Source organism: Rutilus rutilus, assembly GCF_951802725.1.
Source record: "Rutilus rutilus genome assembly, chromosome: 4".
Classification (NCBI taxonomy): domain Eukaryota; kingdom Metazoa; phylum Chordata; class Actinopteri; order Cypriniformes; family Leuciscidae; genus Rutilus; species Rutilus rutilus.
In genome coordinates, this window is record NC_140212.1 from 10,078,677 (window position 1) to 10,097,093 (window position 18,417).

At 35.3% G+C, this 18,417-nt stretch overlaps 1 protein-coding gene across 1 annotated transcript in view; it reads left to right on the forward strand.

The window, feature by feature from the left end:
- The window catches only part of tmem178bb (transmembrane protein 178Bb), a 75,073-nt gene that overhangs the window by 26,107 nt on the left and 30,549 nt on the right, over positions 1-18,417 (forward strand). The window contains exon 3 of the mRNA XM_084406432.1: positions 13,107-13,220. Coding sequence (XP_084262558.1) covers positions 13,107-13,220 — 114 coding nt within the window. The remainder of the gene's footprint in view (positions 1-13,106; positions 13,221-18,417) is intronic.

Here is an 18,417-nt window from a genome sequence, read left to right on the forward strand (position 1 = left end):
CCTTGCCTATTCCTATAGACTTCATTCAGACAAATCCCATGTCTATCTGGAGTTGAGATTCGAAAAGCAAAGGTTGCCTCTTCCTAAGGGCCAGGTTTGACATTTTCATCCCCAAAAAACAGGAAATCTCTCACTTCAGTCTGCTCAATGCATTTGGAAGTGTGGCTAGTCCTGCAATCCTGGAGTCTATTATGACCAGCTGAGATGAAAGGTTTTGCCTGGAATTAGATTTGACTTCCTGTGAGCCTGCTTTATCTACACACCGCCAAATACGGGACTGCCCTCGATCTAACAATTTGTGGACAGTCAAATGTGCACTCCTGGCGGGGATTTTCAAATTTTAACCTGAAATTCAAGAGGACTGTCTTACGAAAAAAAGACAGGCAGAACATTACCAATAGTCTCAGGCTTAGTCCCGCCTTAGACCTTCTCATGCACATGAAAATGGAAAGCACTTTTTCAATCCTGCAAGCTCAAATCTTACTGACTGACTTTGTACAACAAAATCATGCTTGCTAGGTACTGGGTTGATACAGTGAGTGCATTTGAGGATCAAATAATGACTGGATGTGCAATGTTGTCAGGTTACTGGCATCAAACCCTTAAAAGATATAGAGTTTAATTTGAGCCACTTATTAGTAAGTTAACTAGATAAATACTATACAAAATTCTGCTCTGCAATGTGGACCAAACCCTATGCTTTTTTTGTCAAAGGATACATGAGGCAACATTACCATGAACCACAGATCAACTTCATCTTTCTAACAAAACCACACTCAAACTACCTTGCATGCACTAACACTGATGTCAAGGATCCATGAAATTGAGAGACTAATGGAGCGACACCACAAAAATACACTCCAGCTATGAACACCACAAACATTCAGTTCATTTAAACAGACAGTAAGGTAAGACAAGTCCCAAAGGAATAACCGTCTGATCATTTAATAGATAGCAACAAAAAGAAAACTCTTCCCCCTGACCTCTTGATTCTTAACACAAAGCTCAGCAATCCCGGCATTATCATTAGATCCCATGTAAAGTGCTTTATCAATAGACTACTTAACATATAGATTCTAGGACCATTGGCAGATCATGCCCCTGTCTGCTTGGCAGAAATCCAGGCTGCTGTCTTATAAAAACTTTCACCGCCACTTCATTTAAGCCAATGCCAATCTTGAACTACAGTGTACATTCCTCATTTATTATTTACAGGCAATATGCAGCTGTTCTATTTGCTGTTCTATAAGAAAAACACAATCTTCTGTCCAAACAATCCAGTTTTGGACCTCTTAATTATACTCTTTCAACAATAATAAAGGGTTTCCAGTCAATAGCTTTCTTCATTTCTTCAACTATTCAAGAATTTCTCCAGCATTTATATGCTCCACGGTTTTATCTTTTCATAATGTCTAAACAGGATACAAAATTAACACTCACCAAGCACCTCCTGAGAGTTAAAATCAGCTTTGGCGAGTAAATACAATCTGGCCAGTTGGCTGGTATATTTATTGTGAATTACTATATGGTTCAAATCTTAAAGGTGCACCCAGTAATTTTATTAATTAATTCATACTGACACCTAGAGGTGTAGATGCGGCATCACAAATAACTAATATTTTCAATTAAAATCTTTGATGACATAAATTTATTCCATAAACAAAAATCCACTGGTCATGTGATCTCAAAATGGCTGCCACCATGAGGAGACCTGCTCTATGTAAAAAAAAAAAAAAAAAAAAACTACTTTTATCAGGCTATACTGATAATCCTTGAGTCTTAATCTCTTGTGTACATAATTGTGAACATATTTCTCAAAAGTACTATTTATTTGTTTGTGTAAAATGCAATGCATTGAGGGACAAGTTACTGAGTGCACCTTTAAATGCATGAACAAAGCTGACTGTTTAGCCAGACTGTTTGGTTTCATGACCAAACAAACAATCTGTCTAAACAGGCTGAAATAAATTCAGCTGCAACATTTACCTCAGTAACAGTAATATTTTTGCCCAATAATAAAACAATGCAAAATATAGTTTGTGACTGATAATCTTCACCTGATATGGAAAAAAGTTAACTTGTACTATTGTCTGTTAGCATAATTAACATCCCCTCTTTTTTTTGTACAGTGAGACTATCTGGAGACCCCCCCCCCCCATCCCCCATTTATTTCAGTGTATATTTAACTCTAAAAATGAGATATAGAGAAGTGACAACTTTTCACATTCAACTTCTAGACAAAGGCTCCTCAAACTAAATGCATCTCACGGGAGACTCAAGTTAGCATTGCGACTGCCATTATCCATTTGCTGTGTGTGTCAGCAAAAAATATTTAATGGCAGTGTGAGGTTTTCTCCTACAGGAGTGAAGGACAGTGCGTTGGCAGCCATTTTCAGGCATTTAATTAAGCAGCTCTGTGCCAGTGTCCAGATACCATCAGTCAGTAACGTCTACCCATACTTCCATCTCCTGCACACGACAGTTAATTAATAGGCTAATGCTTTTTTATGATCGTCTCATTCTTAATCACATGCAAACTGACCAAGACAATCACAGCAACTGGCGTTCACAACACCATCTGACAGCTTGTCAAAGATAGAAAATGGACTTTAAAAGAGTGCCAATTAACTAAATAAACAAGGTTATAGCCTAGTTATAAAATGAATACCATTACGAAGAAGAATGTTGCTCTAGCATATTATGCATGACTGATTAGGGCTACTGCACGCCCACAGACTTTTGAAGAGTGATTAGATTGGCTATTTATTTATTTTTCCACTGGATCAGAGTGAGTTTCTCCACCCTCTGTGAGTTTGAGCCGAAGAGCCGCACACCAGCCCGGATTCATCCATCTTAATTCTCTAACACAGTGGGCTTGAGGGCTTCTGCCATACTGATTCTGGCGAATTACAAGAGACATGCCACTCCTGAGGGAAGCCTTCATGGCCCTTCAAAGACAGCATGATGCTGCGGAGTGTAAAACTCTCAACATGATCCACAGCAAACCAGGCTCATTGTTCCCTATCATTAGCTCCTGAAGACATGCCACACTGTTTTCCGATGGATCTTCGATCGTAAAAGCTGAATATCAAGTGGTGTATAGGAGGAGGCAATCGTGTAAGCTACTCAATATGGATATGGTCTTAACATTAACACTGTTCCAGTACAACCACTAGTCTATTCAATTGAGTCATTCTAATGAACCGATTCTTTTTAATGATTCGTTCTAATCAATTCACTTCACTGTAGAACTTTGGAAATAAAACAGTGGAGCACACAAAAATGTACCATTACAAAAGTTGCAACTATAGTTATAAAACAATAGTTATTGATACTACACAATTAAACATGACAATAATATTCTCACAATGTTTCAAGAACAAATATTCTTTCATTATGATGGTATTTTGGCAGATATATAAACTATGGTTCAAAATTTTTTGGTTTGGTAAGACTTGGACAAGGCTGCATTTTTTGATCAAACACACAGTAAAAATAGTAATATTGTGAAATATTTATATAATATTCTATTATAATATATTTTTTTAAAATGTAATTAATTTATATGAGGAAAAGTTTAATTTTCAGCATCATGACTCCAGTCTTAATGTCACATGATCCTTCAGAAATCATTATAATATTCTGATTTGATGCTTAAGAAACATTTTTTAATGAATAAATGAATTTCTTTAAAACCAAAACTTTTGAACAGTAGTGTATTATGAAAATGTAATTTACTATAAAAATACAACTCAAAAGGACAAAAAGAATGCAAAGGAATCATTGAAACGAACAGAACAGAATTAACTAAATCACCTAAAAAATATAAAAAACTTCCCCGTTATAACAAAAAAAGGGTAAACTTAGTACAAGGTTGTCTGATTGGGCTAATTAGTCTAAACTAATTTCTAACTAATCTTACTAATTTAGTCTAAACACTGCAAACAATGCATAGAAAAGTATCACAGTCACAGGAAACTGTGGCTCCGATGCCTTTAGCCTTCTGCAGTGTGGGTCGGCTATAACTATAACTTACGAGGTTCACACTTTATTTTAAGCCAGTTTCACTTGTCTGAAAGATATTTACATGTGTTACTTTATATGCAGTTCTCCAGCATCCACTGTTACCTGTAAACAAGATTGTCCTCAATGACATTTGCGCACTGGTAAAATTAACTGCACATTACATTCATCATCATGTCATGCTCAGCCACTACATGAAGCATCTCTGAATTAATTTCACTTCACTTGTAAAGCAGAGACAATCTATCTGTCACGTTCCCTGCAGCAACGAACTGCTTTACCTGCACAAGCCTTCCGCTGATGTGCTGTGTTGTAATTATGGAGACAATGAAACACATCAGCTGGGTCAGAATACTTGACCGTTATAATATCCCTCCCCCTTACAACCAACCAATGCTCTTAACTGGTGTATCTCGCCGTTAATCCAGTCTGGTTTGGGTTCGGGAGGGATGGACCGCAATCTGGGTCACCGAATAATGAGGCCAGGGCGCGTACTGCACCACAGCGTCCATCTGGCAGCTCCACGTGCCTGTCTCTGCCAGCGATAAACAGGTCTGGAGGAATAAACAGAGTGTGGGCACACAAAGAGACATGTTACCCTGCTCTGGAATAAAGTGTGTGAGAACATTTTGCTTTTGGAATTTAGTATGGAAGCATACAAAATATTTTTTTAATGGCAGTTTTGTTTGTGCACATTTTTTTGTGCACTGCTCTATGTGTATGAGTATGGGAACCACTCAATAAAAAAATATAAATAAAACGATTATATATATATATATATATATATATAATTAAATAAATAAATATATATAAACATTTAAAATATATGATTTTTATTATGTATAAAAATCTGCAATAATATATACAGTCATGTATAATATAGTCAATATAGACATCCATGGCTTCTCCATTTTGTCTTTATGTTTGTTAAGTAATTAATGACACAGTATGTCACGCCTTGTGGTTCATCTGAGGTTGTATTTACCTACGTTTAAGACCATGACAGATGATTTTTTTTTTATTACGTCATGATACATAAAACCATGGAATTCAAATGATTGTCCTTTCTTTTTCACATTACTGTAAATATCTTAATACTGCATTTTAGGAGTAAACCAGGATAGATCTGTTATTTAAACAATGACATAAAAAAGAATTATAATTTTGACTTTCTTTTGTCTATCTATCTATCTATCTATCTATCTATCTATCTATCTATCTATCTATCTATCTATCTATCTATCTATCTATCTATCTATCTATCTATCTACCTATCTATCTATATCCTTTTGTGGAAATAATACTATATTCAATTTGAATCCTTTTGTGGAAATAATATATAAAATTTTACACATGCATGTATCTTTTTTAAGACTTTTACTTTTAAGGTGCACTGAAAGTGCGTTTAGCTTGCACAGAAACTGACTCAGTTGCAATAAAAACAAAAAACAAGGGGAAATTTACTCGGATGTACACAGTCATTAACACTGTGCTTTTCCAGCAATGCTCCTAACTGAAAAATAATAAAGCCACACATGCATTATGTCAGCCATTACACTGGGGGCAAAGAAAAAAAAAGAAAACAGATTGTATGATGACAGGGATCTTTGAAGTCCATATGCATGTGGGTGACGACACACAGTGGAGTGAAGCAGAATCTTGACTCATAGACAGAGTTATGCCAAAAGCCTCTCTCAGTCTTTATCAACAGCCTTTATCTTGATCATAAGGACAGAGACCACCATGAGGCACATTTATAATTAGATTGTGGAGTGTCGGGTCAAACACTATGAGTCAGCTAGATGATAATGCCGCTCTGGGACTGTTAGTGCCAAGCATGGCTTACTCCAGCTTTGATAAAGCACTCGTATCATGCCTTATGTTGATCTTTTGCTACATCTCACAAAGGTCTGGTAGTGCACAATGCTTTAGGAATTGCAGGACTCATTCTCTGCTTTTTCTAACACACCATGCAATTAGGGGAAAGAAAACCTAACTGCTAAAGGTGAAATTTGTTCAAATGCAAGAATTTTTTTTATATTTACATAATTGACTACCATTACTATTCTCAAGACTGGTTGGAAATTAGATTCATCACAATTATTTTTTAAAGAATATCTGTATATCTTTTCTACCCAGTTTCTCGTCAACTTTATCATGCAGGTCAATATTCTCTGTAAAACTCAATATTTAATGGGAAAGCGCTGTACAATTTATTTTGAAAATAAATTTAATTGGTCTAAGGTGGCATTCTTTGGACAAATGCTTTTGTATAGTGGGCGCGAAAAATTAATGATGCCCCTTTTTTGCTTGTTTGGTAAGAAGCATGTGGTCATTATCAGTAAACTATAAACAAAACATAACTAACTAACTAAAAAATGTAATTAAAGGGACATTGTGTAGGAATTTCTCCCATCTAGTGGTGAAATTGTATTTTGCATTCAAACGAATAGTGCTCTCCAGCGCCTCGCATTTTCAAATGCATGTTGCATCTACTACGGTAGCCGTTACGTACCATAAAGCTATGACAGGATGTCTTTTAATAGCACTTCATCGAGTTATACTGTCTGTCTATATAATAAAGTACACAACCAAGCAATGAAAAAAAGCTTGTAATTAAGACCGTAACATTGACTTACCTGTCGAGAAGAAAGCAGGCAACTTCAGCGTCTCTTTTGAAAGCTTTCTCCTGCATTAGCTCTTTCCACCTGGAAAAAGCTATCCCGACATTAACCCTTGTTTTTTGCAATCTCCGGTCACGTTTCGTTTTTACGGTCTACTTTGGACTTTTTCGACGACGAGGACTCCTTATCCTGAGACTAACCGTACAGTGCAGCCTTTTAAACTTGCCGGGGCAGTGACAAGAGCCTCTCACTGCTCTGCTCCTCTGCTTCTGCTGGCTTCAGTCACGTGACGCTGGCTCTGAACGAAAACGCGTTGTGGAAACGGGTTAGCCTAGTACTTTTTGTCCCTCTCTGCTATTATAGTTTTTCAAGATGGCGGAACTACATGGAAGCCTCCGTGGACCTACCCGTCCCATGTATATAAAGATAATAAATTCTTCGTTTACGAGGATTAGTCTGATCATTGGCAGAGGTATTTGTACACCATTGAAGACATATTTAAGAATAAAAATATTGATTTTAGATAATAAAAGACCTAAAAAACTACACATTGTCCCTTTAAAGACTTTTTTTTTTCTTGAATATATTAAATTAAACTGTCACGTTTTGAGTTTGTTCATGTTTAGAGATTGCTTTTATTATCCTTTTCTGTTCGTGTCTGTTTCTAGGTTGGTTTTCTAGGTTGGTTTTCTTGTTCTGTTAATTAGTTCCGTCATCCTCTGTTTCCCTGCCTGTAAGTCTCCTAGGATACACATGGTTTGATTCAGTGGTCACAGGTGTTTCACGTTTCTTATTGGTTTGTTCTATTTAATCCCTGTGTTTCTTTCATTTCATTGTCAGTACTACTTTGTGTTATGTTTCTAGTTCCCTGAGTTCTTTGTTTTAACAAGTTTAACTGCTACATTTAGATCTTTTTCTACTCGTTTATTGCAACCCAACTGTGACAAAAACAATATAAAATATATGTAAATAAACTATTTGGTACATTTTAGCCTTCTATTCTCTGATCTAGAGGTATTCAATATATAAACAAATGTTTCTCTGCAGATTTATACATATAATATTATTTCAGTTCAGCGTTTTTAGTAGTTTTCACGGATACGTGTGAATAGGGATCGTTTTGACAAAACTTCTCCGTTTTAAGCATATCGTTGTCGTGTAAACGTACCCTTAGATTTAGTACACTGGCTGTAAAAAAGCTAATGAATTAATATTTTGCATTGTATTGTTCTCACACTATAAATGGACTTACATGAAAATACATAGCAGCCTTTATGTTTTAAGAAGGGGGTCCTATAAAAGCATCACTTTCGGTGTTCCTTGGTATATGAAGTTGTTTAGTGTATCACCCAAAAAAAAGGAAGATTACATTACAATTATTACTATAATTGCATACAAACACTAAATCGATCTATCATTCTTCTGAGAAACAGCACTGTATTTGACTCGAACACTAAGGCAACATGAACAGCGTAATGGTGAGTAATGCTTGCCACTTAACAAAGGGAATTGCAGCACATGCTGGCAGCATGGCTACAGGCCTGTAGCAGAGGGGGGAGTTTATGATTAATGGAAATAAATATGAAAAGCATCACATCAGCCCCAGCACCTGATCACTCTCGCCTCCACAACTGCGTTACTGCTCAGCAAACAACTATATCACCAGCAGATACAGCCCTCGGTTCAGTTCAGTGTGCGCACTGCACTCCTGGAGTCAGCGGCACTGACGCCGAATAGCTCCTGACAGAGAGGTCAAGATTCAAGATTAATCCACTGCTACAATTTGACATGCCTTTTTTTTTACTCTAATAAAGCGGTCTTGAAGTAATTCTTGCAATGCCCTACATATTAAATATTTATGGGGATGTACAATTACTTGAAGTATGTCAGATGTTTATATAGCCTACATTTGTTACACAGGTCTCTGGAATACACTGTAAAAAATTTGTAACACTCCCAAATCAAAAATTTCAATTGACCGATAACATCTAAATTTTTCAGTTGGCCCAAGTGAAATTCTGTAAATTCTAAAATTAAATGTACAGATTGTCACTTGGGCCAATTGAAAAATTTAGATGTTATCGGTCAATTGAAATTTTTGATTTGGGAGTGTTACAATTTTTTTACAGTGTACTTGATTTTGATTGGTCAAATGTGGCTTTCTGTGTTAAATATTTTTGCATTCCAAAATAAAATATAAAATAAGATACTTGATTCTGATTGTTCAAATGTGGCTTTCTGTGGCAAAATATTTTAATATCACCAAAATGAGATAATTTAAAATATATATTTTTTCATTTAGATTAGCTCGATGTATTAAAATGCCTAAAACTGAAATAAAAATTAATAAAAACTATATAGATAGACACTTTATTTTAACAAATTTACTCTGAATTAAAATTAAAATTATATATAATATAATATAATATTATATAATATTATAGCTCAATGATACTAAAATAACACTGATTATTTCTTCCCCATTTATTAACTTATTCTTGAGTAGCCGGTCATTATCGCTCAAAAAACAAAACAAAAAAACAATTGAATAGGCTTATATGTACATAAACAATTTGATACATTTTATTGACTCCAAAGCACATATTTACAAGGATCCAGAGTTATTAAATATATAAACAGTTGTGCTAATTGTGACACACAGTTTTATTATTTACTGTTTTAAAATGACCTTTTAGAGCAAATTAACTTCTGCTCTTATATTACCTAAAAATGAATGTGTTATATATCTGTGCCACTTTTAAAGGGGAGATCTAGTTAATCCCCTTTGCAATATTAAAGCTGCAACACTGGTGACTTTGCATGAACCTCAGTGATATTATGGTACACCACACAGCATTGATCCAGTTTACATGTAATGAGGACACTGGACACATATCATTGATCCCAGGCCATGTCAAATGTCCAGGCTATTTGTAATCTGTTACCTTACTGACATGCAGTCCTTCCTCAAGTATAATAGTTCTATCTTGCTGAGTTGTCAATATTGTGTATCTGAGGTTTTACTTAGAATGGTTTCGCTCATTGGGAGGCATGTGTTGGCCAGAGGGAGTGAAAAAGTGAAGTGAAGAAGGGCTCATGAATTATTGACAAAGACATTGGAAAAATGGCAAAGTGATATTCCAAAGGATCCAGAGGAAATTTAAAGATGAGGTTCAAGGGTGATTAATTTTGTAACGGTGCCTTCGCACTTCGGCTGGCAATGTGTGAAACGTGTCGCAAATGGATTATTTAAAATCCATTTATTTATTTATTTTAAAATTCGTATGAGCAGACACATTAGTTGTGGATAATGGCAGTGATTAATCCTGGAGTAAACAGCTGAAAATGCCCTTGCAGGGTAAAATAAAGAAGAAGAAGAAAATAAAATAATCACCCTTCAGGGGAAAAAAACACAAAAAAACCCTAAAATGTCCTTTTTCTCTCTATGATAGTTAAAGCAAAGTGAGACAGGCTGGAGATTCATAAATAAGTAAGAGACTCTCCTAGTCTCCCAAATGCCTGTCTGCAGACTTTAGATTAGCACAATGAGCAGAAAAGCAGACAGCACAGGAGAGTTTGCCAAAGAAATAGTAGCCTACTTGCTGAGTCTCTCTTTGTACTGTACATAAAATTGTACAAAATTAAATTAAATATGCAGCCCTTGTAAAAATATACAGCCCTTGTAAAAATATACACGCGCACTAGAGCTGACTATTTCAAAATTAATTAGTTTCAATTATTCAATTATTTCAAAACATGATAAGAAGCATATACTTTATATCAAACCAATTATTTTATGTTTTAAAATGATCATTAATTGTAATTAAGGCAGTTCTAAAGGCAAAAGAGGGGGTTCAACCCGCTACTATAGCAAGGTGTACCTAATAAAGTGGCCAGTGAGTGTACAATTCACACAGGCGAATTGAGGCTACAATTCACGGGCTCACCCAAATTGGACAATAGAAGATTGGAAAAACGTTGCCTTGTCTGATGAGCCTTGATTTCTGCTGTGACATTCAGATTGTAGGGCGTAAACAGCATGAAAGTATGGATCCATTCTGCCTTTTATCAACAGTTGAAGCTACTGGTCCATTAACGTAGATTGTTCTGTAAATTGTTTTGTTTTTTACTTGACAAAGCAAACACTCTATTAGGCTTCCACTACCATTTATGCAGTGTTGAAAGGTGTAAAAAGGGATGGAAGCTCACAAGTCAACGCCCCCAATTAAACTAAGCAATTCTGTATTTGAGTCACACATCCAAATCAAAGTAAGTACTGTGGCTCCCAGTGACACTGCCATTCTGCTATGCCCTTAGATTTCTTTGGAGTATTTAAAATCTATTCAACTCTCCCAGGCTTTGGCCATCAAAAAATCTATACCCAGGAACACATGCTGTCTGGTCAGCCTGGAAGAAAGATGGTTTTGGTTTACACTCGGTCGCTGACCCGATCAGCTTCTGCCCCACAGGGATGCATAGGGCCAAGAACAATCTGTCTTACAAGCCTGTGTAACAGGAGATGTTCGTGGAGTTGCTCATTAAACCCAGTGTAAGCCATGTTTAAACATGAAATTTGGCATTTTCTATCCCACACAATATGCAAAGACACCTATTAGTAAGCCATTGTAGATTGATTTCCCCACAAGGTGTAAATACTGTGGCACTACACATAGTAAAAACATATAACAAGTATGATTTTAGAAAAAATGATAGTAATAATAGTAAAAAACAAATGCATGTACTGTTACACCCCTAAATAAATAATGTGGTTATGTGTTGGCTCGCCACTTTATGGCCAATGAAACAAGAAGAGTTCCACTGCAAGGGTATCCATTCTCAACTTCCGACAATAATGATTTGTTAATCAATGTGACACTAGAACTTCCCTCAGTAACACAGCATAGATTTTAGCTGCTCTAGTGGTTCCTGGAGGAATGAGATAATGGAAGACAGAGTAGAGCACTGGGACTATAATTCTCTTTTCTGGATGGTACAGGCTGCCATTTTCTATCTGCAGAGTTTCATAATCAACAGGAAATGATATCCTGGACAATAGTGCAAGCTGGAATGATTGCTGGCGTGTACCATTAGGACACAGAAATATGTATCATTATCTTTGTCAGCCCTTTTCCACTGCTGATCAGTGCATGTGCGTGAGCTCTGAAGACACATGAGCACATCATCTTTCTGTCTAAAGGGGAGGATGTGTGCAAGCCTCATTCTAAAGGCCATATCATTCACAAACGCGCTTCAGAGTGCTCACAAATGAAATAATTTCAGTCGCAATGCCGCATAACTCATTCCTCAAAGCTTGAGAGATATGCTGTCGACCAAAAAGCCTCAAAATACACCGAAACCAGAAGGAATTCAGATGTGACAAGCTACAGGAAACCACTGTTTGATTAGAAACAAAGAGAAACACAAATCACACGACTTTGTAAATGTTGAAAAAGCCTCCTGGAATGCTGAAAAAATGGGATCTGTAATCTCTCAAAGTGAAAAAAAAAAAGAAAAAAAAAACACAACAATCGAAGGTGTGAAGATTTGTATTCTGGTCGTGCTAAATACAGTGAAATGACATGGAAATCTCTTGGAGGAGTGTGTGGGATGTATATCTGGAAAATGAAGACAATATTATCTCCATCGAAATCAATACAGTATCTACTGTTGTTCTCCTTGTCAATGCAATAAGTTGACTGATGCTATCTTGTCATATTTGTCAGCAGTGTTGGGGGTAATGCATTACAAGTAATGTGCATTATGTAATCAGATTACTTTTTTGTCGTAACGAGTAATGTATTACTTTACCCACTTTAATTTGAGTTACTTTTTTAAAAAGGTAATGCGCATTACTTTTCACTTCAGTTAACTTGCTCAAACATTTTTTAAACTACTGAATTAAAATTCTGTCTCTTCTCCATAACAGTCACTTAGACATGTACACTCACGCATGCGTGGGAACAGACAAAAAGTTCAAAAGTAACAACATTTTTACAAAATAACACTCTTTTTTTAATTAAAAAGAGTTGTACAGGAGGTAATCTTTTGGTAGATCTTTTGTATGGCATTAGTGGTCAGGAATTATTTGAAGTGGTCAAAATACAATTATATTCTAAATGTTTTTTAAGGAAAATGAAGGTTCATGTTATGTAAGATATGTCGTTTGAGTAAACACTTCCAAAAATAACTTCTCTGTAAAAAACACCTGTAACAAACTGTAACACAAAAGTAATGTAATACTTTACTTTCCATAAAAAGTAATGTAATTAGTTACTTTTTAAGGGAGTAGCGCAATTGCTTTTAAAAGTAACTTTCCCCAACACTGTTTGTCAGCATTTTTAGACATACTATTCATAATTTCACCATAAACACGAATAATTTCTGGTTTATCTGTTCATCCATGAGCAAAACTTATTTTACCAGTACTTAAACTCATTTTTTCTACTTCTCTACTTGCAGGGTCCATTGCCAGATGCTCCTATATCAAGTACCACTACTCCTCAGCCACAATACCCAAGAATCTCTCTTACAACATCACCAAGACCATACGTCAGGATGAATGGCACTCTCTACGTGAGTACATGGCTTTACTCTACATTTGAAGATGCATTTAAGAAATGCCACTACTGTGACTTGTAACACAGCTAATGAATTAATATCTCAAACTGTCATATTTGCTTGACAAAATTACATTCATAGTACAAATAAGTGTATAATTTAACGATTACTGCTGAGACAAGCACTTTGTAAACAGTACAAGCAGTAATCATCCCCAACCTAGTGATGTCCTTTGCTCAGACCCTACTTGCTAAGGTCAGGTCAAAGCCAGATATGGAAGTTGTAATGCAATACGTTGTAATTTCATTCATGCTCTCGGTAGACCTAAAGATATAGATGAGGTGATTTGTTGTTGCTTTGTGGAAGGAGAAAGTAGGGTACATATCTCAAAGTCAGATGTACCTTGTCGACCCACTTTTGCTCTGTTTCCACCCTACCCAAAATGGAAATTATGAAGATGCTTTAACATAGAAGTGGTGGGAAAATGCTTTAATACAGAGAGTGGGCCATTAGTACGCAATCTGACCCACAGGAAGCTCAGCAAACCCGTAAAGCCCATCATTCATAAAGTTTCACACATGCCACACCTTGAGGGGTTGATTATTAAAGATATATTTATTATTCATAAATCCATTTTGCTAGTAAATAAAATAAAACAATTATTGTAAAACAAATATTACACATATACTTTAAATAGTTAACTTAATATTACAGTTTATGTAAGCAGTGTGCATAAAAAAATGTATTAAAATATATTTAATTATAATAAAAATAATTATTACACATCAGGTTTACTTAATATAACTGTTTATATATAAAAGTGTGTGTATATATAAAAAATTAAATCTTTTTTTAAATTAAAATTACACATTAATAGTTCACTTAACATTATTTTTATTTATAAACATGTGTAGCCTATATAAAATAATAAAATACAATTTCCACTTGAGAGCCAGATCAAAATTCAGAGTTTTAAGAACATATTCTAACACCAAAAGTAATTTTATTCAGTGTCCTTATGCAATCACAAGATGTGTTTAATGCAAAGGCCAGAAGGTAATGGTAATCATTTTATTTTAGCATTTATTTTAGTTTGGTTATGCATTCATCTTGCTTGATTTAGATTTAGGAACACATTTTCATTAACAACAGTTCAACAAGAAATAGTTTGAGGAAGCCTACAGTACAAGCTCTTCTGCTCTTTTCCTTTTTGGCTGACAGCCACATTTGTGACACAAAATTTACACTGAGTGGGGAGTGTGTAAATCTACAGATAAGGCCTTCTCCTTGGAGAGTACTGGCTTGTTTGAAACCCTCTTATGAGATGGGATTGTGGTTTGAAGCTGCCGTGTATCACGGACAGAAGAAAGAGCGGGATACAGCATGCCCTCAAACTGTCATGTGGTCACACTCCACTGCACTGCCTCTGTCAGGCGACCGGAGAGACACCTTTCCTTTAACCCCAAAACCCACCAGTATCTACACCTCCATCTCTCTCGTTTTCCTCATTTTCCAAAGCTCTAACATGGAGGGTTATGAGATCAGAGATGTATAAATGACACTTCTGGAAAGATACAGAGCTCTCATGCAGTCAAGTGCAACAGATGAAAAGATCTCTGTGGCGCCAAACATTTCTCAAGGTTTCCATTTTGTGCTCAATATCTGGTTCACATGAATTTATTATTCTGTTTTATTTATTGTACTTTTTGATATCAGAAATTTAGCCCAGACCTGCAGAACTCATTTTAAACCTTGCAAACGGAGTTTAGAGTTTATTTTAAAAGTTTACGTTAAAATCTGGGCCAATACAATATAAAATCAGCCATAACATAATATGACCGTAACCAATAAATGGCTGATATTAAAATTCAATACTAAAATGAATTGTTTTGATTATGAATGACTGAATATACTGTACCGTTCAAAAGTTTGGGGTTTGTACGATTTTATTTAACATTTCTTATACTCATCAAGGCTATATTTGTTTGATCAAAAATACAGTAAAACAGAGAATATTGTGAAATATTCTTACATATTAAAAATAACTGTTTTTTAAATGTAATTGATGGCAGTTATTACTCCAGTCTTCAGTGTCTCATGATCCTTCAGAAATCTTTCTAATATGATGCTCAAGAAACATTTATTATTATTTTCAATGTTGAAAACAGTTGTGCTGATTAATTTTTTTGTGTGGAAACGTGATAATTTTTTTCAGGATTTTTTGATGAATAGAAAAAACAAATTTATTTTAAATAGAAATCTTTTACAAATGTCTTTACTGTCACTTTTGATCAATTTAATGCATCCTTGCTGAATAAAACCATAACCCCAACCCCCAACTTACTGACCCTAAAGATTGGCTTTAAGATTATGTATCCATGTTATCAAATTATAGATTCACTTTAAGTGAGCGTTTAATGACTGCAAAGGTATTCTAAATGTTAAAAATAGAGGAAATAAGTACGCAGTATATCCAATATCAACAGACATCTATAAATACAATAAAAAAATGAATTGGCTAATATTGGCTGATAATCAAACTGGTATTGGGCATATCTAGTTCAAATATTTCTCATACACACTTCAGGCAGGAAAATGTTCACACGGTATTTAGAGTCTCCCAGGGGCGCGTTGAACGAGTCTGTCATTTGATTCAAGCATTCTGACCTATACTGTAAAGAAAGATGTGGAACAGTCAATCTCTTGGTTAAGGTCAGGCTGAGATGTTTAATGTTCTTATTACAGCTTACACAGCTGCTCCAACAAATCAAACAGTAGGATTAAGTCTTTTCCTCTGGTGAGGGGACCCTAAATGTAAAAAACTAAAAGAATTAAGCCTTTATAGCTTTGACTCCATTGAGCGCCATATTGATTTTGGGGGCCAAGAGAGGTCAGAAGATCAAGAACTCTCCATTAGTGGACATTGAGAAGTAAATTACTCTAGTACTCTGGGACATGTGTCTGAACCAACACTGCCAAAAAAATGGTGAACTGGCCACTGGTGAAGGTATTAGATCAAAGCTCGTGTTTTGTTGTGATGCCTAGAATAAACAGAACAGGTAATGCTCAAATTCGAGTTGTTTTTGCTCGTGTTGCGCTCAGATGAGAAGCCAGACCTGACATTTCATAAAGCGTGTGAAATTGAACAAAGGCAGGTTAGAACATTTCCTGCGCTCTCATAATGCTTATCTGTTCGTGAGTGACATCAGCAAAACTTCAGAAGACTGTGGGATATACACTGCACTCATTTGTACCCGTCAGTCAACCCACCAGGAAACCGACTATACCAGCAAGAAAGTCACAAAATAAGACAATACTTCTATTATGTAGAATATGAAAGCGAAAGATGAGACTCCACAGAAGCCAAAATCTCTTGTTTTTAGCGATGGACGGCATATTCAGCTCAACACGGCAAATGCTTTTAGACATTTCGGTTTTGGATGAAGACGGTAACTTCAACAGCTTAGGGATTTTGTAAGATCAAAAGGAAGCAGCAAAAATGAGCAGCAGGAAGCTGTCAATGAACATGACAGGAAATAATCTGCCGTGATGCGTAAAGGTGCCCAAAGAGGCGAATTATGATCTTGGGTTCCAAATCCTCCAGATCTCAGTGCACTCAACTTAGAAACTGCTTATAGTGCTTCAGAGACCAAAGAGAGGCAACCATTGGAAAAAAGAAAGAAAGAAGAATGAAAAAAAAAAAATGAAAAAAAGAAAACAAGAGTGTACTATCAATTAAAAAAATTAAATTATGTAATAAAAATATGACATGCTAAATATGACATGCCTAATCAAATGAATTGCAATTAAACATATCATGGAGTTAATCACATAGAGCAATATTTTTAAATTAAACTGATTTTAGTTACATGAATAAATTACAAATGTGTTCATGTAATTCATTTAATAGTAATCACATTAATCACAAATATCACACAACTAATCCTATATAAACTATTTTAAATTAAATGGATTTTAATTACATTAATAAATAAAAAATGTGTTCATGTAATCAAATTAATTACATATGCCAATTAATTGCAATTAATCATATATATAAATATATGCAATTGATAATATCAATACTTTTAAATTAGTAAAAAAAAAACTATTTATTATTATTGTAATTAAATAAATTACATTAACAAATCATCTAACTGCATTATTTATTTATTTATTTTTGAAGATTGAAATGGCACTAGTGGCAGACACAAGTATTTTAAGAGATTTTATGGAAAGTGACCATACTAAGTGAACATATTAATTAAATAAACTGCTCTTATTATTATTATATACTTTAAAGCTACTGTACATCCTTTACTGAAGCCGTTTCTTACACAAACATTAGTTAAATTGCTTAATGATTGTTGTCTTGGGACCCTGCTAAAAACAGGACCTGTAATGACATACTAACATCCTAAACGGTAATTTAGTCTTCACCCCAGAGTGGGATCCGCAGAGGAAATGAATTGTACTTAATTGTCACTGCTGCAATCAGACACTATTAAGGTGGGATTGAGTAATTTGTAGCATCTCTGTACTCACATTTAAACTACTTAAACATTACCCTCCTATGTATATATTGCACTTAGAGGACTTTGAATGTGACCTCACCACAGTATTCACTCAACACTGCAGCTAAACAACCGCCAAAATGCATTATTTTCCTGTTATCGCTGTAAAGCTGCTTTGAAACAATCTGTATTGTATAAAGCGCTATAAATAAAGGTGACTTGACTTGACACTCTGTGTATACACTACTGATTTAATCTCCCCTAGATAAGACATTTCCATGTGTCTAGGCATTAATAAATGGAAATTGAAAATAGTGTCATCATGCAAACCATGATGGGCCTGACATTAACAAGGACGCCATTACGGCGCACACCAGAGGAATGGAGGAGGCTGTCGAGAAATCTCTCAACTGCGATTTGGCATTTTGACATCCATGATCATTATGTTTTCTTTCAAAGCTGAGAGACCTTTTCCTCCGCGGTAGGTGAGCCGTCAATAGCCATTCTGACAGTTAGAGACTCTGATCTTCTGTTGACCTCTTTCATTCAAGTCAAGGAGCAGAGATGCACAAAAGATGTAATTACATGTTGACAGAGCAGAGGGCGAAGACAACATGAAATGGTATTTAAGACATATTTCACTTCATTTTGTCCTACAAGATCCTATAGTCTCTATATGACAGGAGGGCTTGATTAAA